The following is a 24,521-nucleotide window of genomic DNA, read 5'->3' as shown; positions in this document are numbered from 1 at the left end:
AATTTGTATAGGATGATGGCTCCTTAAGCCTATTTTTGTATTCTATATATTTAAATAATATCCTTGAGTGGTAGTAAAACTCTTAGTTCTTCAAAAGCAATGATAAATAATAGCTAATATATTTATTGAGTACTTACTATGTGCCAGAAAGTTCTCAATACTTACATGTATTATGCCACTTACCCTCACAATCACTTTATAAGGATGTTGTTTTACAGATAAAGAAACCGAGTCACAGGTCAGTTAATGTCAAGAACAGGACAAAAACAAAGACAGTCTAACTACAGAGCCTATGTTTTAACCACTACACACAAAATAAGTCAGTGGGTTTTGTTATTGTTATGAAGCAAGCAAATTTTGTGAGGTGCTCTTTATAGAAGGGTCTGATGGTTAAATAACCTTGGAATCACTGCATACATGGTAATTTACATAACTGTGGAAAAGTAAGAGAGCAATTATGTTGCAGAGAAACTGACTTAATTTTGCTTACTCCATTGCTTCTCAAACTTCGAGCTTTGAAATCTGTTTTCCTGTAGTTTCTAATTACATCTTCCAGAACTGATATCTGTGGACAAGACTTTGGGAAAGAGTTCAGAGATGGACTCTTACCTGTGGCTCTGAGAGATTTGGAGGTTCGTGGCTATCCCACAGCACAAATTCAAACGAATCTTCAAAGATTTCTCCACCAAAATGACGATAGTAAATGATGCCATTGAACAGATCCATCTGAAGGAAGCCAGGGACAGGATAGCCTATTGGGTCCACAAAATATCACATACCTTTGTAACAGTCTGCCAGGTGTTGGGGTATAATGATATTGGATTTATCTCCAGAAGTTTTCTCAGTCTAGTATGTTGTATGTACCCAAGGAATCCTTTTTTTAAATTGAAGTATAGTTGATTTACAATATTGTGTTAGTTTCAGGTATACAGCAAAGGAATTCAGATATATACATACATAGATATATAGAGAGATATATTTATATATATATCCAGATTCTTTTCCACTAAAGATTATTAGAAGATACTGAATATAGTTCACTGTGTTACACAGTAAATCCTTATTGCTTATCTATTTCATGTATAGTAGTTTGTCCATGGAATCATTATTAAATGCTCTTATCAAAGCTTATAAATAATAAAGCAGAAAAATTAAAGTTACTACATCTGCCTTAATATATAGAAAAATTAGCATTAGAAAAATATTTTCAAGAAATAGTCTTAACATCAGCCAAGATGGCAGAGGAGAAAGACCCTGAGCTCACCTCCTCTCATGGGCACACCAAAATCACAACTATCTGCAGAACAACCATCAGTGAAAAAGGCCAGAACCCACCAGAGGAGAGCTTCTACAACTAAAGATATAAGGAAGGAACAACAACAAGATAGGTAGGAGGGGCAAAGTCACAAAATAGTCAAGTCCCATACCCCAGGGTGGGCAATCTACAAACAAGAAAATAATTACAACTGCAGAGTCTCTCAAAGGAGTAAGAGGTCCAAGCCCCAGCCCAGGGGTCCTACACTTGGGAAGATGAGCCTCCAGGCATATGGCTTTGAAGGCCAGTGGGGTGACTTTTGGGAGTCCCAGAGGGCTGGGGGAAATAGAGACTTCACTCTTAAAGGGTACATAAAGAATCTCTCATGCTCCAGGACCCAGGGAAGAAGCAGTAATTTGATAGAAGCCTGGGTCAGAATCACTTGCTGATCTAGAAGAATCTCTGGAGAGACAGGAGGCAACTGCAGCTCACCCTAGGGACACAGACACTGGCAACAGCCATTTTGGGAACTTGTTCTCTACCACATGGATACTGGCACTGGCAAATGCCATTGTGGAATCTTCTCTTTAGCTTATTAGGGTGAAGACCCAGTCCTGACACAGCCCACAGGCCTGTAGGCTCCAATGCTGGGATGCCTCAGGCCAAGCAACTAACTGGGTGGGGACGCATCTTTACTCACCAGCAGACAGGCTGTCATAAGACCTCCTGCGTGAACAGCTGTTTCTGGACATTGCCCTGTCCACCAGAGAGCTCAGGATCCAGCTCCACCCACCACTGGGCAGGCACCAGCTCCAGAATAGCCTGGGCCCCAGCCCCACCCTCCAGGGAGCCTGCTCTAGCTTCCAGACTAGTTTCATCCACCAAGGGGCAGACACTAGCTGAAAGAAAGCCACAGATATGCGGCCTGCAGACATGACCTGCCCACTAATAGGCCAGAACCTGCACGGGGACCAACTGGGCTATGGTTCCGCCTACTAGTAGACCAACACAAGCTTCAGGACTCCCTGGACCCTGTACCCAACTGTGTCAGGAAGTAGTCCCACCCACCAGTGATCCAAAACCAGCTCTAGGACCCCTGGGTCCTGCAAGCAGACTCCAGGATCTGGCTCTGCCCACCAGTAGGCCAGCATTAGCCCCAGGACCTGTTTCAACACAACAGTGGGTGGGTAACAGCCCTGGAGTCTCCTGGACCTTGACTCAACCCAATAATGAGCCAGCACTAGCCCCAGGGCCCCCTGGGGTTCTGTAGTCAACACCACCTTGTGACCCGGTCCCACCAACAAGCAGTCAGCAACCTCCACACAAGGCAGGGCCTGGCAACCAACTGGACAGGGTGCAAATCAAGCCTACAAGACTGCCTACATAGTCAGCCCACCACAAGAGAAGGACACACTCAGTCCTCATTGGGGGAACCCCTAGAGCATATAGCCCAGGTGATGAGAGGGGGATGTGCTGCTGGGACACACAGGATGTCTCCTCCAAAAGGCTACTTCTCTAAGATTGGGAAATGTAACTAACCTACCAGATACATAAAAATAAAAACAGCAACCTAGGCAAAATAAGGCAACAAAGGAACAAACGTGTTTCTAACAAACAAGATAAAACCCCAGAAGAAGAACTAAGTGAAGTGGAGATAGGCAATCTACCTGAGAAAGAGATAAGGGTAGTGTGATGATAAAGATGATCAAAGAACCCAAGAAAAGAATGGATGCATAGAACAAGAAGTTAGAAGCTTTTTAACAAAGAGTTAGAAAATATGAAGAACAACCAAACAGAGATAAAGAATACAATAACTGAAATGAAAAATACAGTACAAGGAATCAACAGTAGACTAAATGATACAGAAGAAATGACCAGGAAGCTGGAAGACAGAGTAGTGGAAATCACTGATGCTGAACAGAAAAAAGAAAAAAGAATGAAAAGAAATGAGGACAGCTTAAGAGACCTCTGGGACAACCTCAAGCACACTAATATTCACATTATAAGGGTCCCAGAAGGAAAAGAAACAGAGAACCTATCAACATATTTGCAGACATAATAGATGAAAACTTCCCTAACCTGGTAAAGGAAACAGATATCTAAGTGTAGGGAGTACAGAGAGTCCTATATAGGATTAATTCAAAGAGGAACACACCAAGACATATTATAATTAAAATGGCAAAATTGGGACTTCCCTGGTGGTCCAGTGGTAAAGAATCAGCCTTCCAATGCAGGGGATGCAGGTTCGATCCCTGGTCGGGGAACTAAGATCCCACATGCCATGGGGCAACCAAGCCCACACACCACAACTACAGAGCCCACGTACCCTCTAGCCCACTCGCCACAACTAGAGAGAGAAAACCCACATGCCACAACTAGAAGGAAGCCCGAGCACTGCAATGAAGAGACCGCATGCCATAATGGATCCAGAGTGCCTCAACAAGGATCCCATGTGCTGCAACTAAGACATGACACAGCCAAAAAAAATAATAATGATAAGGAAAATAAGTAAATAAAATAAATATTTTTTAAAATATAAAATAAAAATAAAATGGCATAATTAAAGATAAAGAGAGAATATTAAAAATGGCAAGGGAAAAGCAACAAGTAACATACAAGGGAACACCCATAAGGCTATCAGCTCAATTTCAACAGAAATTCTGAAGGCCAGAGAGAGTGGCACAATATATTTAAAGTGATGCAAAGGAAAAACCTACAACTAAGAATATTCTACCCAGCAAGGGTACAATTCAGATTTGTTCAGATTTGATGGAGAGATCAATAGCTTTACAGACAAGCAAAAGCTAAAAGAGTTCAGCTTAACAAGAAATGTTGAAGGAACTTCTCTAAGAGAAAAAGAAAATACCACAACTAGAAACATGAAAACTGCAAAAGCAAAATGCTCATTGGTAAAGGCAAACACACAGTATAAAGGTAGTAAATCATCCACACACACAGATAGGAGGAAGATTAAAAGACAAAAGTAGTAAAATCATCTACATCCATAATAAGCAGTTAAGGGATATACAAAAAATAAGATGTAATATATGACATCAAAAACAGTAGCTGTGAGGGGAGGAGAGTACAAATGCAGGGTTGTTAAAATGTATCCAAAATTAAAACACTGATGAAAGAAATTGAAGACAACACAAAGAGATGGAAAGATATGCACTGTTCATGTATTGGAAGAATTAAAATTGTTATAATGACCATACTACCCAAGACAACCTAGAGATTCAATGCAATCCCTATTAAAATATCAAGGGCACTTTTCACATAACTAGAACAAATAATTTTAAAATTTGTATGGAAACACAAAAGACCCCGAAGTGCCAAAGCAATCTTGAGAAAGAACAGAGCTGGGAGGAACCACACTCCCTGACTTCAGACTGTACCACAAAGCTACAATAAGCAAAACAGTATGATACTGGCACACAGCAGACACACAGATCAATAGAACAAAATAGAGAACCCAGAGATAAACCCATGCATTTATGTTCAATTAATCTACAACAAAGGAGACAAGAATATACAATGGAGAAAAGACAGTCTCTACAATAAATGGTGCTGGGAAAACTGGACAGCTACATGTAAAAGAATGAAATTAGAACATTCTCTAACACCATATAAACAAAATAAACTCAAAGTGGATTAAAGACCTAAATGTAAGATCTGAAACCATAAAACTCCTAGAAGAAAACAAAGGCAGAACACACTTTGACATAAATTGTAACGATTTTTTTGGATTTGTCTCCTGAAGCAAAAGAAATAAAAGCACAAATAAAATGGGACTTAGTTAAACTTAAAAGCTTTTGCACATCAGCAAAACAAAAAGACAACGTATTGAATGGGAGAAAATATTGCAAATGATATGACCAATAAGGGGTTAATATCCAAAATATACAAACAGCTCTTACAACTCAACAGCAAAAAAACAAACAACCTGAATAAAAAATGGCAGAAGAACTGAGTAAACATTTTTCCAAAGACATACAGATTGCCAAAAAGCACATGAAAAGATGCTCAACATCACTAATCATCAGAGAATTGCAAATGAGGTATCACTTCACACCTGTCAGAATGGCTATCATCGAAAAGAACATAAATAACAAATATTGGCAAGGATGTGGAGAAAAGGGAACCTTGTACACTGTTGGTGGGAATGTAAATTGGTGAGCCATTGTGGAAAACAGTACGGAGGTTTCTTAAAAGACTAAACATAGAACTACCATATGTCCTAGCAATTCCACTCCTAGATATATGACTGAAAAAAATGAAAACACTAATTTGAAAAGATATATGCACCCCAATGTTCATTGTAGCACTATCTACAATACAATAGCCAATACACAGAAGCAACCCAAGTGTCCATCAACAAATGAATGGACAAAGAAGATGTGGTGTGTATACACACACACACACATATATATACATACAATGGAATACTACTCAGCCATTAAAAAGAATGAAATTTTGCAACAATGTGGATGGACTTAGAGGGTATTATGCTAAATGAAATGTCAGAGAAAGACAAATAATGTATGATATCACTAACACATGGAATCTAAAAAATACAACAAACTAGTGAATATAACAAAAAAGAAACAGACTCACAGATATAGAGAACAAACTAGTGGCTACCCATGGGGAGAGTGAAGGGGGAGGAGCAATATAGGCATATAGGATTAAGAGGTTCCGACTACTATGTATAAAATAAATAAGCTTCAAGATATGTTGTATAACACGGGGAATATAGCCAATATTTTATAATAACAATAAATGGATTATAACATTTAAAAATTGTGAATCACTATGTTATACACCTGAAACATATAATATTGTACATCAACTATATCTCAATTTTTAAATAATTAATTAATTAAAAATAAAATTAAATATGTTTAAAAAAAGAAACAGTCTTAAGTAAAACTGCTTGATACCTATTTTGTCACGCTCCTGACCTACTTACTTCAAAAAGTAGTTATGAAATTATTCTAACAAAATGTAAATAAACGTTATTCATGAAATTTCTTTATCAATCATCTAGAATAGGTCAAACATATCTCTTCAACCTTATTTGTTCTCTTACCTTGCATAGCAGACTTAATTTTTCATGGTGTAACAGTTATCTTGAGGCCCAGCTCTGGAACTTTCTAGATTCCATATGGATAGATCAACTTAACCTAAATCTCAGGCTTCCCATCTACGAAATGGTAATAATAATAATAGAATCTTACACCATTAACTTGATGTCCCCCTTAGCACAAATTCTGACACAAATGATCTTAAATGCCCAGAACTTACCTATCAGTCCTGGTGCTGGCTTCTTCATGATCTCTCCAGCCTGCGGGGGTTTCGTGATATTAAAGAAGATGTAGTCATCACTGGAGTCCATGTCTGAAGCTCTCAGCTTGGAACCTTGGATCAGTATGGTCTGCCCCTCCTCCAGTTCAATCACAACATTGGTTATGAGGAATGGTGGACTATCATCTTTGGGCAAGATGTTGATGGGAAACTTATGTCGGATGCTGTGTTGGCCGTCGAATATCCTGAAGACCACAAAGTCTTTGGTGGAGTCACTGTCGTCATGATGATATTGAACGACTCCAGCCTGAAGGTCAGCCACGGTGAAGAGAAACCCCTTCCCCCCTGATGGAAAGAAGAGAGGTGGAGCGGAATGAAAAAGGTGTGGAGGCAGCAGGTTAGTGAAAGCAGCACTACAGGAGAGGGTGTGAAATGCAAAGTGGTGCAGCCAATGCTTCCCTCGCCTGGAAAAACCATAGATTGTTTAGTGGGTTCTGGGGCTCCAAAGACCTGGTTTTGAATACTGGCTGTAATACTTATTAGCTGGGTGGACTTGGGCAAGGTGTTTAATTTATTTGAGACTCATCTATAAAACAGAGATAATAATACCTACCTAACATTCCCTCTTAAGGATGAGAGAACTCAAACAATAGTGTACCTACAATAAGTATTAATTTTTCTTCGACTCATTATCATCATCCGACAGCACTTCTTAGAGTAGTGGTCTCGAACTAGCAGCATCAGCACCATCTGGGAAGTCATTATATATGCAAGTTCTCAGGTCCTACCCCAGACCTACTGAATTAGAAATTCTGCTGGTGGGTCCTAGCAATTTATGTTTTATCAAGCCCTTCAGGAGTCTAATGCACACTAAAGTTTGAGAATCAATAGCTTAATGAGCAAGAGCTAGAGCTCTGGTAGCAAATGGCCTGGGTTCGAATCCCAGCTCGGCCACTTTCCAGACAGACAAGTCAACTTCTCTAAGTCTCAGGTTCCCATATGCAAAGTGAGTGTAATAATAGTACCTTGCTTCATAAAGCTGATGTGAGATAAAGTATGTAGAATGTTTTGTATGATCTGGCACAAAGTAAATGCTTAATAAATGTTTACACCATTTTCTTCCTCTGAGCCAGAACATCATTGCATTATGGGCTATGACTCTCCACTTCATTTCTATAGTACTGATAAACATTGCTTCACTCTGCACAAACTATTACAATTCTTGATGGCAGGTGTCCTATTTCTTTCCCCACTCCATATGGTTTTATGGATTAAACATGAGTATAATGAACACTATGAGTTACTTGCCCAACAGGAACTTTCTGTTTCTTCCTCAGTACAAGAATCCTAGTTTTATTTAGAATGGTAATATGACTATTTAAAAATACTCAGGTTCCCAGACTCTGCTGCACCTAGGGGGATAGTATGTAACTTGATAAGAGATATAATCAGACTTCATTGTATCAGGCTCCTAGGAAAAGTTGTAAAATAGAGCAAACTTAGATGGCCTAATTTTTTTTATTGTTCCTTCTCTTTCTTCCTTCCCCTAACACTGATTAAAAGCCTAGAGGTGTAGGCACCATCCTGTGACCACTGACAGAGCAGAAAAGAGCCGCTGGCATCATGGATACAGAATACCTACCTCTGTGCAACTTGTCACAAGGAGAGAGTGACTCCTGAATTTTTAAGCTGCTGTAGTTGGGTTTTCCTTACATGCAGCTGAACATCCATGCTAACTAATACATCCAGCTTAAGCTAAACTCCCATTGTCTTGGGATTAGGCAAGAGAATTTATCATTTTATTTTTGATTTTATTTTTTTCAGAATTTCCTAATCACAAACAATGATAAATAAGAGCTCTCTTTCTACTTAACAGTTAGGCAAACTAAGAGATAATAGAATTAAATCCTCTGAGCTCATTACAAGGAATGGACTATATTATCATTAAGTATGGATATTTTTATTAGGGCCATTACCTTGTTAACTACCATCCTTATAACTATAAATTCATTTCTTTTAAACTGCAGCAACTGCTACTAATAACATAATAGCATAATTATGACTAATTAAAAAACATAAGTTTTCCTGTTTTTCACTGCATCTCTCTGGAGCAGAGAAATGAAAAGGAAATATTTTGTCTTTGAACTAGGATGAGATAATCAGTTAAGGAGTATATTTAGAAGGAGCCCTACATGGCTCCAGAAAGCAAATCTGAGATTTAAATAATGACTCAAGTACAAAAGAGCACTCATAAAATGTCATCCATTGATTTGAGCATCCTAATACAAAAGCCAATGGTTTCAAGATCTCCGGATCTGGGGATTATGATAATTCATTTAGAAATGAAGCCCAAGAGATACTACACATATCCTGTTAAATATGATTTGCTTTTGGAGAAAATACTCCTTGGGCTTTTTTCTAAGTTACAAAGTTTGTTCATTCACCTCTCAGAGTAAGCTGTCCATGCTGCAGGCCATCCCCAGTGACTACCTGGACAGCATGAATGTCATCATTGTCAACAATCTGAAACTGTTCCCAAGTGATGGCCCGAGACTGTCCCTCTAGGAGATTCAGACCTACAAAAGAAAGCATAAAAATTGTCCTGGAAAGTTCTATGACATGCCAAGATGCCTACTTTAAGACAAGATTAAAGAATTTTCACTCACAAAACTAGGTAAAAATTGTATCTTCAAAAGCTTCTCGAGAAACTGGAATTTAGTGTTTATTTTAAGTAATATTTTTACTATTAGTACTATTAACTCCAACCTGACAACTGGTTCCTTATGACATATCCTTTAGAGGCATGATGGTGCCAAAAATAAATATTAGAAGGAAATAACAGATGTTATGTTCACAGTGGTCTCTAGTTCAAAAAGGTCCACAAGGAATTTTTCAAAGGCTGCATTCACATATTTTAAGTGGGAAAGAGTCAGAAGTACTTTTACACATAAATTATAAGAGCATAAGTATCCCATGGGATAGAGAATTAAAGTGGTCAAATACAGAGTTACTGTGCTAGGGAATATTTAATGAGATTAGACAGGAAAGTTCTGACACTTTATAATGAGGGCTGTGTTTTAATCTAGACTCTAATAAGGAAGGGACGTTTGTAACTAAAGGAATTAAAAATAAAACCTTCTCCTTGGACCCAGCATGCTGGAGGGAAAATGGGGAGAGAATGAGTGCTGCTCGGAGCAAGAATACAGATTCCAGACTGAACACGGCCATTAGAGACAGGCAGCAGCATCATCCCATTCCCATTACCCAGTAGAGCTGGGGGCCAACAGACTGAAGAGACGCTCGAAAAGGAGCAAAGCCTTTTAAAGAAGCAAGGTGATGAAATTTAAAGATAGTGCACTGGTGGACCCAGTTAATGCTTCCCCTCGAATCTAAGCAGCTCCCCTTCCTCCTGATGTTGACCATTTGCCTGCTTTCTAGCTGCAGCAGTTCCAATAAGCTTCCCACAGTCCCCACACTGTAAAGCCCTGGCTGCCACCACTGCCTCATCTTCTGCTGCTGCCCTCAACTGCCCACCAGATGAGGTTTTGGCGTGACCTTCCCTGTGACCATGGCCAGGTCCCACACCATGGGACTCAAGGAGTTTGTACAGTGGCTGTTAAGAAGAGCCAGGTAACACAACCTAGGCGTGTGGGGAGTTAAGATCCAGTGAGGCAAACTGACCAGGGTGAGAGAGGAGATGGAAGGAGCTGACATGTGTTTGTTCACACTTTCTCAACCCCACCCCTGACTCTTCCCACACAGAGTGGGTTCACCTCCTACTGGAGGTATCAGCACTATCGAGCAATCAGCTTTATTTTCTTGTAAACCTATGACCAGCTCAGTCACACCACCTTTTTATTTGCTGCCCCCAAACTCCCAACTTCCCTTCCCCTTACTCTAGTTTTCAGTAAAGGGTTAGTGCATGTAATCTGCCTAAGGGGCTGTTTGCTATGGTACCTGGGCTAAGACATATGGCATATTGAAAGAAAGAGAGAAAGGAAGGAAGGAAGGGAGGGAGGGAGGAGGTAGTGCGGGAGAGAGAAATAAGGATGGTTAGAAGGAAGGGAAGCAGGGAAAGAGGGAGAGAGGGAGGACAAGCACATATAAAGAATCTCTGCGACTGGTAATAAGGGTTTTGAAGCCAAGAGTGCACAGTACAACACAGGACAAGGCATCATGGGATGCAGGAAAGGAGCAAGTGAGAACACTAGCAATTTATATAGCAAGATAGTAATGGTGGTTATGTCTTTGTAGTGGAGTAATGAGTGATTTTATTCACCCATTATTATTTCATTCATTTATTCATTACTATTAACTCATTATTATTTATCCTACTTATTGTGCTTTCCAAGTTTTCAATGATGAACTTAAGTTCATAATAAATAAAATTTCATTTTAAAAAGAACTCTGGGGCTTCCCTGGTGGCGCAGTGCCTGGGAGTCCGCCTGCCGATGCAGGGGATGTGGGTTCGTGCCCCGGTCCGGGAGGATCCCACATGCCATGGAGTGGCTGGGCCCATGAGCCATGGCCGCTGAGCCTGCGCGTCAGGAGCCTGTGCTCCGCAACAGGAGAGGCCACAGCAGTGAGAGGCCCACATACCGCAAAAAAAAAAAAAAAAAAGAACTCTGGTGTCCAAACTAGTCAAAACCAGGTTTGGAGCTCTTAACAAGCCTGATTTCACAGATCACACACACACATGCAGACCATTAAGTCTCTATACTCAAGCAATAATGTAATTAATATTTGATTATTACTAAACTTTAGATCACTAATTCATTCTTTTCTCTCATTATCCCTCAAACAGAGGTAGAGTAGGACAGAGAGCCAGATTATAAATCAAGGATGCCCAACCAACGTTGTCCATCTCTACTGAAACTCACATACATACAAATACACACACATAGTATGTTACCCATGTGCAAGCACACACACATACACACACACAAGCACAAGAGGTAATAGGTTTAAGCTGCCACCTGAGTATTTAAATCAGACAGATATTTTCTGTGTTAACTGAACCTACCAACACTGTTTATAAGTATGTTTTGAATGCTCTTGATGGTATTAATGGGAAAGGAAAAAAATCTTCATTTACATTTCACATTTACATTTGATCTAGATATATACATTGCATTTTAAATCTACTCAGGAATGAGAGGCAGTGCAAAGCCTTCTTTTAAAAGAAATAAAGCAGGAGGAGGTCAAGACGGCAGAGTAGGAAGATGCAGAATTCACCTCCTGTCCTCCTCCCACTCCTGTGAATACATCAAAAATACATCTACATGTGGAGTAATTCTCACTGGAAATGGACTGGAGACTGACAGAAAGACCCGTATGCAACCAGGGCTATAAAAAAGATCCACATGGAGTTGGGTAGGAAAGGAAGAGAATCAATCAGGTTGGGACCTACACCCCTAGGAGGGGACACAGAAGAGGAGGGGGATTACAAGGGTGGAGATATCCCTGGGGAGTGGCTTGAACCACATACTGGGTCCCCCAGACCTGGGGTCCAACAGTGGGAAGCCAAGTGCCCTTAGATGGTTTGAAAACCAATAGGACTGACAACAGGGCTGTAAGAAATCTAGACTCTGCTCATGAAGAACACATTCTTGCTCACTCCCATAACAAGAGAGAGAAAGCAGATTGAAACTGCCCAGGACTCTGGCTGGTTTCCCACAACTGCCTCAGTGCATGCCCTGGCCCATGCCAAGCACCCTTTCCAGCCCCTCTTGCTCTGAGGCACAGTTCCCCACTAGAACCAGGGCTGCCATAGCTGAGGAGAGTGCACAGTTGCGGGGGAGGGAGCTGGCTTGAGCCCAGCCCAGGGTTTCTGCTCCAGCTCCAGGGTGGTGTTGGCCACTGAGCAGAGGAGAAGCTACCACTCACACCTGGCTCTGGCTCTAGCTCCTCCATCTCCAGCCCCAACCCCTACAAAGTTGATAGCTGCCAGCACACTCTGGGGAAAGACATGACTTATGTTCACACCAAATCAAGCTCTCCCGTGAAATCCACTGGGAACACACAGACTGTATAGGGATGCTCTCACACAAGGACACACATTCAAGACCAGGATAGGTAACTTTTACCTAATTTTATAGAGATAGAGAAAGTTAACCAAAACAAGAAGACAGAGGATTTTATTTCAAACGAAAGAAAAAAAAAAAACTGAAAAACCAACCAGTGAAACAGAGATGAATTAATTACCAGAAAAAGAGTTTAAAGATTAGTAATAAGAATGCTGACTGAACTAGGGAAAAGAATAGATGAACTAGAAAATATGAAAAAAACAGTCCAAACTGAATATACAATAACTGAAATGAAAAACACACTAGAAATAATTAACAACAGACTAAGTGCTACAGAGGAACACACAGTGTTCCAGAAGACAGAATAATGGAAAACATCCAATCAGATCAGCAAAAAGAGAAACAAATTTTAAAAATTGAAAACAGTTTAACGGACTGTTGGAACATCAAACATAATAACATTCACATTACCCAGGTCCTAGAAGGAGAAGAGAGAAAAAAAAGGGGTCAAAATTTATTTGATGAGGGCCTCCCTGGTGGCGCAAGTGGTTGAGAGTCCGCCTGCCGATGCAGGGGATACGGGTTCGTGCCCCGGTCTGGGAGGATCCCATATGCCGCGGAGCGGCTGGGCCCTTGAGCCATGGCCGCTGAGCCTGCGCGTCTGGAGCCTGCGCGTCCGGAGCCTGTGCTCCGCAACGGGGGAGGCCACAACAGTGAGAGGCCCGCATACCGCAAAAAAAAAAAAAAAAAAAAAAAAAAATTTATTTGATGAAATTATAGCTGAAAACTTCCCAAACCTGAAGAAGAAAACAGATATCCAGGTACAGGAAGCATAGAGCGTCCCAAACAAGATGAAATCAGAGAACCACACCAAAACGTATCATAACTAAAATGGCAAAAGTTAAAGATAAAAGAGAATTCTAAAGGTATCAGAAGAAAAACAAAGAATCACATACAAGGGAACCCCCATAAGGCTACCAATGGATTTTTCTGCAGAAATTTTGCAGGCCAAAAGGAAGTGGCATGATATATTTAAAGTGCTGAAGGGGAAAAACCTACAACCTAGGATATTCTATCCAGCAAGATTATCATTCAGAATTGAAGGAGGGATAAAGAACTTCTCACATAAGCAAAAACTAAGAGTACATCAACACAAAACCAATTCTAAAAGAAGTGTTAAAGGTTCTTTTCTAAGTGGAAAAGAATAGGCTACAACAAGAAGTAAGAATCTGTAGGAAAGGAAAAATCCCACTAGTAAATGCAAACATGTAGTAAAGGAACACAAGCATACCACTAAAGAAAATCATCAAACACAAGGGAAGAAACTAAAAGAAAAGAACAGAGAGGAACAACAAAAAGAATCAGAAAACAAGTAACAAAGTGGCAATAAGTACATACCTATCAATAATCACTTTAAATGCCAGTGGACTTAATGTTTCATTGAAAAGACATAGGATGGCTGATTGGATTAAAAAAAAAAACACACAATAAAACCCAAGATCCATCCATGTGCTGCTTACAAGCGGTCCACTTCAGAGCTAAAAACACACAGACTGAAAGTGAGGTGATGGAAAAAATATCTTCATGCAAATGGAAATGACAAGAAAGCAGGGGGTAAGCATACCCATATTAGACAAAATAGACTTTGAAACAAAGTCTTACCAAAAGACAAAATGGGCATTATATAATGATAAAGGGATAAACAGAAGAAAAGGATATAACATTTGCTAACAAATATGCCTAATATAGGGGCAACTAAGTATATAAAGCAAATATTAACAGACATCAAGAGAGAAATTGACAATGTTACAATAATATTAAGGGAATTTAACACCTTACTTACGTCAATGGGCAGATCATCCAGACATAAAGTCAACAAGGAAATAATAGTCTTAAATGACACTTTAGACCAGTTGGACTTAATAGATACCTACAGGATATTTCATCCAAAAACAGCAGAATACACATTCTTTCCAAGTGTACAGAGAATGTTTTCCAGGATAGATCACATGGTAGGCTACAAAACAAGTCTCAGAACATTTAAGAGGATAGAAATGATATCAAGCATTTTTCCAATTACAGTGGTATGACCAGAAATCAATTGCAGGAAGAAAAATGAGAAAAACACAAACACATGGAGACTAAAAAACATGCTACTAAAAAAACCAACGGGTCAATGAAGAAATCAAAGAGGAAATCAGGAAATACTTTTAGAGAAATGAAAAAAAAAAAAAAAAAACCCACAACTTTCCAAGATCTATGGAACACAGAAAAAGCAGTTCTAAGAGGGAAGTTTATAGCAATACAGGCCTACCCTAAGAAACAAGAAAAATCTTAAAAAACAACCTACCCTACTACCTAAAGGAATTAGAAAGAGAAGAACAAAGGAAGCCCAAAGTCAGCAGAAGGAAGAAAATTATAAAGATCAAAGAGGAAATAAATAAAAATAGAGAACAAAAAAAAAAAAAGAAAAAAATCAATGGAACCAAAATCTTTTTTGAAAGGTTAAACAAAAACGCTAAGCCTGTGTCCAGGTTCACCGAGAAAAATAGAGAGGACTGAAATAAACAAAGTAAGAAATGAAAGAGGAGAAATAATCGATATCACAGAGAAAAAAATCATAAGAGAATAATACAAACAGTTATATGCGAACAAATTGGACAACCTAGAGGAAAAGGATAAATTTCTAGAAACATACACTCTTCCAAGACTGGATCAGGAAGAAATAGACAATCTGAACAGATTGTGCACCAGTAGTGAAACTGAATTAGTAATAAAAAAAATTTTTTAATAATAAAAAAAAAACTGCCAGCAAACAAAAGCCCAGGACTGACAGCTTTACTGGGGAATTATCCCAAACATATATAAAAAAACAGCTAATACCTATCTTTCTTAAACTATTTCTAAAAAATTGAAACGGAGAGAACTCTCCCAAATTAACTCTACAAGGCCACCATTAACCTGATACCAAAACTAGACAAAATTACCAGCCAATATCCCTGACGAATATAGAGGCAAAATTACTCAACAAAATGTTAGCAAACCCAAATCAACAATATATTAAAAGGATCATACAACATTATCAAGTAGAATTTATTCCAGGTAAGTGAGGATGGTTCAAGATCCACAAATCAATCAATATGATATACCACATTAACAAAAGGAAGGATAAAAATCCCATGATCATCTCAATAAGTGCAAAAAAAGGATCTGATAAAATTCAACACCTTTTTATGACAAAAATTCTTAACAAAGTTGATATAGAGGGAACATGTGCCAACATAATAAAGGCCATTTATGACACATCCATAGCTAACATCATACTAAACAGCGAAAAGCTGAAAGACTTCTTGCTAAACTCAGGAACAAAACTAGGATGCCCACTCTCCCTACTTCTATTTAACACAGTAATGAAAGTCCTAGCCACAGCATTCAGAAAAGAAAAAGAAATAAAAGGCATCCAACTGGAAGGGAAGAAGTAAAACTGTCACTATTTACAGATGACATGATACTATATATAGAAAACCTTAAAGTCTCCACCAAAAAACTATTAGAACTAATAAGTGAACTCGGTAAAGTTGCAGGATACAAGATTAATATACAGAAATCTGTTGCTTTTCTATAAGCTAATAGTAACAATCATAAAGAGAAAACAATCCTTTCTAAAACTGCATCAAAAACAATAAGATATCTAGGAACAAACTTAACCAAGAAGGTGAAAGACCTGTACTCTGAAAACTACAGAAAGCTGAAAGAAATTGAAAATGATACAAAGAAATGGAAAGATATCCCATGTTCATGAATTGGAAAAATTAATATTGTTGAAATGTCCATACTACTCAAAGAAATCTATAGATTTAATGTAATCCCTATCAAAACACCCATGACATTTTTCACACTAGAACAAATTATCCTAAAATTAACATAAAACCATAAAAGACCCAGAATTGCCAAAGCAATCTTGAGAAAAAAGAACAAAGCTGGAGGTATCATGCCCCCTGAATTCAGACTATACTACGAACCTATATTAATCAAAACAGTATGATACTGGCACATAAACAGACACATAGATCAATGGAACAGAATAGGAAGTCCAGAAATAAACCCAAACACTTATGGTCAATTAATCCATGACAAACGAGGTAAGAATATACAATGGAAAAAAGAAGTGGTGCTGGGAAAACTGGACAGCTATATGTAAAAGAATGCAATTAGGACATTCTCTAACACCATACACAAAAATAAACTCAAAATGGATCAAAGACCTAAATGTAAGGCTGGACAATATAAAACTGTTGGAGGAAAACAAAGGCAGAACACTCTTTGACATAAATCACAGCAATATCTTCTTTGGTCCACCTTCTAGAGTAATGAGAATAAAAACAAAAACAAATGGGACCTAATTAAACTCAAAAGCTTCAGCACAGCAAAGGAAATCATCAACAAAATGAAAAGACAGCCCACAGAATGGGAGGAAATATTTGCAAATGATGCGACCAACAAGGGATTAATCTCCAAAATACACAAATAGCTCACACAGCTCTATATCAAAAAAACAAACAACCCAATCAAAAAATGGGTGGAAGATCTAAATAGACACCTCTCCAAAGAAGACATACAGATGGCCAATAGGCACATGAAAAGATACTCAACATCACTAATTATCAGAGAAATGAAAATCAAAACTACAATGAGGTATCACCTCACACTGGTCAGAATGGGCGTTACCAAAAACTCTACAAACAATAAATGCTGGAGAGGGTATGGAGAAAACGGAACCCTCCTACATTGTTGGTGGGAACGTAAATTGGTACAACCACTATGGAGAACAGTATGAAGGTTCCTTAAAAAACTATAAACAGAACTACCATATGATCCAGCAATCCCACACCTGGGCATATATCCAGAGAAAACCATAATCTGAAAGGATACATGCACCCCAGTGTTCATTGCAACACTACTTATAATAGCCAAGACATGGAAGTTACCTAAATGTCCACTGACACAGGAATGGATAAATAAGATGTGCAATGGAATATCACTCAGCCAGAAAAAAAGAATGAAATGATGCCATTTGCAGCAACATGGATGGACCTAGAGATTATCATACTAAGTGAAGTAAGTCAGACAGAGAAAGACAAATATCATATGATACCACTCATGTGGAATCTAATTTTTAAAAATGATACAAATGAACTTATTTACAAAACAGAAACAGACTTACAGATATTGAAAACAAACTTATGGTTACCAAAGGGGAAAGAAGTGGGGAAGGATTAAATCAGGAGCTTGGGATTAACATACACACACTACTATATATAAGATAGATAACCAACAAGGACCTACTATGTAGCACAGGGAACTCTTCTCAATATTATGTGTTAACCTATATGAAAAAAGAACCTGAAAAAGAATGAATATATGTATAACTGAATCATTTTGCTGTACACCTGAAACTAACACATTGTAAATCAGCTATACTGTAATAAATTTTTCTGAAAAATGAAATGTAAATAAATAAATAAATAAATAATGAGGATGTGGTAAGACCGCACCACTCTTTTCACATCTTTGGTGGTGGTTCTAATACCTGCGGTTCCCCCAAGGAATGTAGTATTGCTTTTGATTTATTATTTTTTTAGGCACGTGAAATACCACATGCTTCCTTTGGTCTTTTAGACCATAATAGCCTTTATTGTAAGAGTCTGGGAGCTAAAGCGAGGATTCTACTATCTGCTGAGGGTCGCTATTTAAACTACCACGCAGAAACTACAAAATAAACCATGAGTGATAATCAGGGTTCCACTGAGACCGCTGACAGATATCCTGGTTAAAAATCCATTTATCTCCTAAACGCAGACTCCGTGAACTCACGCTACAATGGCATCCTGTGTCCCCGGGTACCAGTGTTGTTGCAAAGTCACTGTTCAATAATTCCTAGAAGTTGGAGGTAGTTGCCTAGTCTCAGTGTGCAGTGACCATGAAAAATGTCTACAGGTCCCACTGGGGAAGGGGAGTCCCCTTATATGTTTGTGATATTACTGAAGTTTCTTCCTCAAGTGTGCCTGCCTCCATTTCAAAGGGCTCTGGGTCTATAAAGTAAGTCAGTCTAGAGATTGAAGGAACAGTAACAGGTCCCTGGCTCAATTCAGGCAAAGTCCTACAGTAAACCAGGCCCCTACATGTAAGAGAATGAAATTATAACATTTTCTCATGTCATATACAAAAATTAACTCAGAATGGATTAAAGACCTAAATGTAAGCCTGGAAACCATAAAGCACCTGGAAGGAAACATAGCAGAACACTCTTTGACATAAACCATAGCAATATTTTTTTGGATCTGTCTCCTAAGGCAACAGATACAAAAGCAAAAATAAACAAATGGTATCTAATCAAACTTAAAAGCTTTTGCACAGCAAAGGAAACCATCAACAAAATGAAAAGACAACTTACTAAATATCCAAATATATAAACAGCTCACACAACTCACCAGCAGAAAACCAAACAATCTGATTTAAAAATGGTCAGAAGGGGCTTCCCTGGTGGCGCAGTGGTTGAGAGTAGGCCTGCTGATGCAGGGGACACGGGTTCGTGCCCCGGTCGGGGAAGATCCCACATGCCATGGAGCGGCTGGGCCCGTGAGCCATGGCCGCTGAGCCTGCGCGTCCGGAGCCTGTGCTCCGCAACCGGAGAAGCCACAACAGTGAGAGGCCTGCTTACCGCAAAAAAAAAAAAAAAGGTCAGAAGGAGGAGCTTAAAGATGGCGGAACAGTAAGAGGTGGAAATCACCTTCCTCCCCACAGGTATATCAGAAATACATCTACATGTGGAACAGCTCCTACAGAAAACCCACTGAACGTTAGCAGAAGGCCTCAGACCTCCCAAAAGGCAAGAAACACCCCCATGTACCTGGGTAGGGCAAAAGAAAAAAGAAAAAGCAGAGACGAAAGAATAGGGACGGTACCCACAGCGAAGGAGGAGAGGTTTCCACACAAAAGGAAGCCCCTTCACGGGCGGAGACTGCGGGTGGCGGAGCGCGGGAAGCTTCAGAGCCACGGAGGAGAGCGCAGCAACAGGGGTGCGGAGGGCAAAGCGGAGAGATTGCCGCAGAGAGGATCGGTGCCGACCAGCACTCACCAGTCTGAGAGGCTTGTCTGCTCGCCCGCCGGGGGGGGGGGGGGGGGGCGGGGCTGGGAGCTGAGGCTCGGGCTTCGGTTGGAGCACAGGGAGAGGACTGGGGTTGGCGGCGTGAACACAGCCTGAAGGGGTTAGTGCACCACAGCTAGCCGGGAGGGAGTCCGGGAAAAAGTCTGGACCTGCCAAAGAGGCAAGAGACTTTTTCTTCCCTCTTTCTTTCCTGGTGCGCGAGGAGAGGGGATTAAGAGCGCTGCTTAAAGGAGTTCCAGAGACGGCCGCGAGCTGCGGCTAAAAGCGCGGACCCCAGAGACGGGCGTGGGACGCTGGGGCTGCTGCTGCCGCCACCAAGAAGCCTGTGTGCGAGCACAGGTCACTCTCCACACCTCCCCTCCCGTGAGCCTGTGCAGCCCGCCACTGCCAGGGTCCCGTGATCCAGGGATGGCTTCCCCGAGAGGACGCACAGCGCGCCTCAGGCTGGTGCAACGTCACGCCGGTGTCTGCCGCCGCAGGCTCGCCCCGCCCTCCGTGCCCCTCCCTCCCCCCCCCCCCCCCGGCCTGAGTGAGCCAGAGCCCCCGAATCAGTGGCTCCTTTAACCCCGTCCTGTCTGAGCGAAGAACAGATGCCCTCAGGCGACCTTCACGCAGAGGCGGGGCCAAATCCAAACCTGAACCCCAGGAGCTGTGCGAACAAAGAAAAGAAAGGGAAATTTCTCCCAGCATCCTCAGGAGCAGCGGATTAAATCTCCACAGTCAACTTGATGTACCTGCATCTGTGGAATACCTGAATAGACAATGAATCATCCCAAATTGAGGAAGTGGACTTTGGGAGCAACAATATATATATATATTTTTTTCTCTTTTCCTCTTTTTCTGAGTGTGTATGTGCATGCTTCTGTGTGTGATTTTGTCTGTATAGCTTTGCGTTTACCGTTTGGCCTAGGGTTCTGTCCGTCCTTTTTTTTTTTTTTTAACCATAGTTTTTAGTGCTTGTTATCATTGGTGGATTTGTTTTTTGGTTTGGTTGCTATCTACTTTCTTTTTTTATTACTTAAAAAAAATTTTAATAATAACTTTTTATTTTAATGACTTTATTTTATCTTCTTTTTTCTTTCTTTCTTTTATTTTCCTCCCTTTTATTCTGAGCCGTGTGGATGACAGGCTCTTGGTGCTCCAGCCAGGCATCAGGGCTGTGCCTCAGAGGTGGGAGAGCCAAGTTCAGGATATTGGTCCACAAAAGACCTCCCAGCTCCACATAATATCAAATGGCGAAAATCTCCCAGAGATCTCCATCTCAACACCAAGACCCAGCTCCACTCAACGACCCACAAGCTACAGTGCTGGACAGCCTATGCCCAACAACTAGCAAGACAGGAACACAACCACACCCATTAGCAGAGAGGCTGCCTAAAATCATAAAAAGGCCACAGACACCCCAAAACACACCACCAGACATGGACCTGCCCACCAGAAAGACAAGATCCAGCCTCATCCACCAGATCACAGGCACTAGTCCCCTACACCAGGAAGCCTACACAACCCACTAAACCAACCTTAGCTACTATGGGCAGACACCAAAAACAACGGGAACTACAAACCTGCAGCCTGGGAACAGGAGACCCCAAACACAGTAAGTTAAGAAAAATGAGAAGGCAGCAGATGAAGGAGCAAGGTAAAAACCCACCAGACCAAACAAATGAACAGGAAATAGGCAGTCTACCTAAAAAAGAATTCAGAATAATGATAGTAAAGATGATCCCAAATCCTGGAAATAGAATGGAGAAAATAAAAGAAACGTTTAACAAGGACCTAGAAGAACTAAAGACCAAACAAACAGTGATGAACAACACAATAAATGAAATTAAAAATTCTCTAGAAGGTATGAATAGCAGAATAACGGAGGCAAAGAACGGATATGTGACCTGGAAGATAAAATAGTGGAAAGAACTACTGCAGAGCAGAATAAAGAAAAAGAATGGAAAGAATTGAGGACAGTCTCAGAGACCTCTGCAACAACATTAAACGCACCAACATTCGAATTATAGGGGTCCCAGAGAGGAAGAGAAAAAGAAAGGGACTGAGAAAATATTTGAAGAGATTATACTTGAAAACTTCCCTAATATGGGAATGGAAATAGTTAATCAAGTCCAGGAAGCATGGAGAGTCCCATACATGATAAATCCAAGGAGAAACACACCAAGACTTATACTAATCAAACTATCAAAAATTAAATACGAAGAAAAAATATTAAAAGCAGCAAGGGAAAATCAACAAATAACATACAAGGGAATCCCCATAAGGTTAACAGCTGATCTTTCAGCAGAAACTCGGAAAGCCAGAAGGGAGTGGCAGGACATATTTAAAGTGATAAAGGGGAAAAACCTACAACCAAGATTACTCTACCCAACAAGGATCTCATTCAGATTCGATGGAGAAATTAAAACCTTTACAGACAAGCAAAAGCTAAGAGAATTCAGCACCACCAAACCAGCTTTAAAACAAATGCTAAAGGGACTTCTCTAGGCAGGAAACACAAGACAAGGAAAAGACCTACAATACCAAACCCAAAACAATTAAGAAAATGGTAATAGGAACATACACATCGATAATTACCTTAAATGTAAATGGATTAAATGCTCCAACTAAAGACACTGACTGGCTGAATGGATACACAAACAAGTCCCATATATATGCTGTCTACAAAAGACCCACTTCGGACCTAGGGACACATACAGACTGGAAGTGAGGGGATGGAAAAAGATATTCCATGCAAATGGAAATCAAAAGCTGGAGTAGCAATTCTCATATCAGACAAAACAGACTTTAAAACCAAGACTATTACTAGAGACAAAGAAGGACACCACATAATGATCAAGGGATGAATCCAAGAAGAAGATATAACAATTGTAAATATTTATGCACCCAACATAGGAGCACCTCAATACATAAGGCAAACACTAACAGCCATAAAAGAGGAAATCGACAGTAACACAATCATAGTAGGGGACTTTAACACCCCACTTTCAGCAATAGATCATCCAAAATGAAAATAAATAAGGAAATACAAGCTATAAATGATACATTAAACAAGATGGACTTAATTGATATTTATAGGACAGTCCATCCCCAAACAACAGAATACACTTTCTTCTCAAGTGCTAATGGAACATTCTCCAGGATAGATCATACCTTGGGTCACAAATCAAGCCTTGGTAAATTTAAGAAAATTGAAATGAGACTAGATATCAATTACAGGAAAAAATCTGTAAAAAATACAATAACATGGAGGCTAAACAATACACTACTTAATAACCAAGAGATCACTGAAAAAATCAAAGAGCAAATCAAAAAATACCTAGAAACAAATGACAATGAAAACATGATGACCCAAAACCTATGGGATGCAGCAAAAGCAGTTCTAACAGGGAAGTTTATAGCAATACAATACTACCTCAAGAAACAAGAGAAATCTCAAATAAACAACCTAAACCTACACCTAAACCAATTAGAGAAAGAAGAACAAAAAACCCCAAAGTTAGCAGAAGGAAAGAAATCATAAAGATCAGATCAGAAATAAATGAAAAAGAAATGAAGGAAACAATAGCAAAGATCAATAAAACTAAAAGCTGGTTCTTTGAGAAGATAAACAAAATTGATAAACCATTAGCCAGAGTCTTCAAGAAAAATAGAAGACTCAATAGAATTACAAATGAAAAAGGAGAAGTAACAACTGACACTGCAAATGCAAAGGATCATGAGAGATTATTATAAGCAACTATATGCCAATAAAAGGCAGCCTCTTCAATAAGTAGTGCTGGGAAAACTGGACAGCTACATGTAAAAGATGAAATTAGAACACTTCCTAACACCATACACAAAAATAAACTCAATATGGATTAAAGATCTAAATGTAAGGCCAGACACTATAAAACTCTTAGAGGAAAACACAGGCAGAACACTCTATGACATAAATCACAGCAAGATCCTTTTTGACCCACCTCCTAGAGAAATGGAAATAAAAACAAATAAAAACAAAAATAAACAAATGGGACCTAATGAAACTTAAAAGCTTTTGCACAGCAAAGGAAACCATAACCAGACAAAAAGACAATCCTCAGAATGGGAGAAAATATTTGTAAATGAAACAACTGACAAAGGATTAATCTCCAAAATATAGAACCAGCTCATGCAGCTCAATATCAGAAAAAACAAACAACCCAATCCAAAAATGGGCAGAAGACTTAAACAGACATTTCTCCAAAGAAGATTTACAGATTGCCAACAAATATATGAAAGGATACTCAACATCACTAATCATTAGAGAAATGCAAATCAAAACTACAATGAGGTATCACCTCACACCAGTCAGAATGGCCATCCTCAAAAAATCTACAAACAATAAATGCTGGAGAGGGTGTGGAGAAAAGGGAACCCTCTTGCACTCTTGGTGGGAATGTAAATTGATATAGTCACTATGGAGAACAGTATGGAGGTTCCTCAAAATCTAAAAATAGAACTACCATATGACCCAGCAATCCCACTACTGGGCATATACCCTGAGAAAGCCATAACTCAAAAAGAGTCATGTACCACAATGTTCATTGCAGCTCTATTTACAATAGCCAGGACATGGAAGCAACCTAAGTGTCCATCAACAGATGAATGGATAAAGAAGATGTGGCACATATATATATTACTCAGCCATAAAAAGAAATGAAATTGAGTTATTTGTAGTGAGGTGGATGGACCTAGAGTCTGTCATACAGAGTGAAGTAAGTCAGAAAGAGAAAAACAAATACCG

General features: G+C 39.7%; 1 protein-coding gene across 1 annotated transcript in view; it reads right to left on the bottom strand.

The window, feature by feature from the left end:
- Positions 1–24,521, bottom strand: part of FREM1 (FRAS1 related extracellular matrix 1) — a 154,185-nt gene that overhangs the window by 112,696 nt on the left and 16,968 nt on the right. The window contains exons 7-9 of the mRNA XM_060101238.1: positions 9,004–9,135; positions 6,560–6,904; positions 610–752 (exon numbers count right to left, since the gene is read on the bottom strand). Of these exons, the coding sequence (XP_059957221.1) occupies positions 610–752; positions 6,560–6,904; positions 9,004–9,135 (620 nt within the window). The remainder of the gene's footprint in view (positions 1–609; positions 753–6,559; positions 6,905–9,003; positions 9,136–24,521) is intronic.

This window comes from Mesoplodon densirostris, chromosome 6 (genome assembly GCF_025265405.1).
Source record: "Mesoplodon densirostris isolate mMesDen1 chromosome 6, mMesDen1 primary haplotype, whole genome shotgun sequence".
NCBI classification, from domain to species: Eukaryota; Metazoa; Chordata; class Mammalia; order Artiodactyla; family Ziphiidae; genus Mesoplodon; species Mesoplodon densirostris.
Note: the sequence above shows the minus strand (reverse complement) of the source record. Positions and strands in the feature narration are given on the sequence as shown.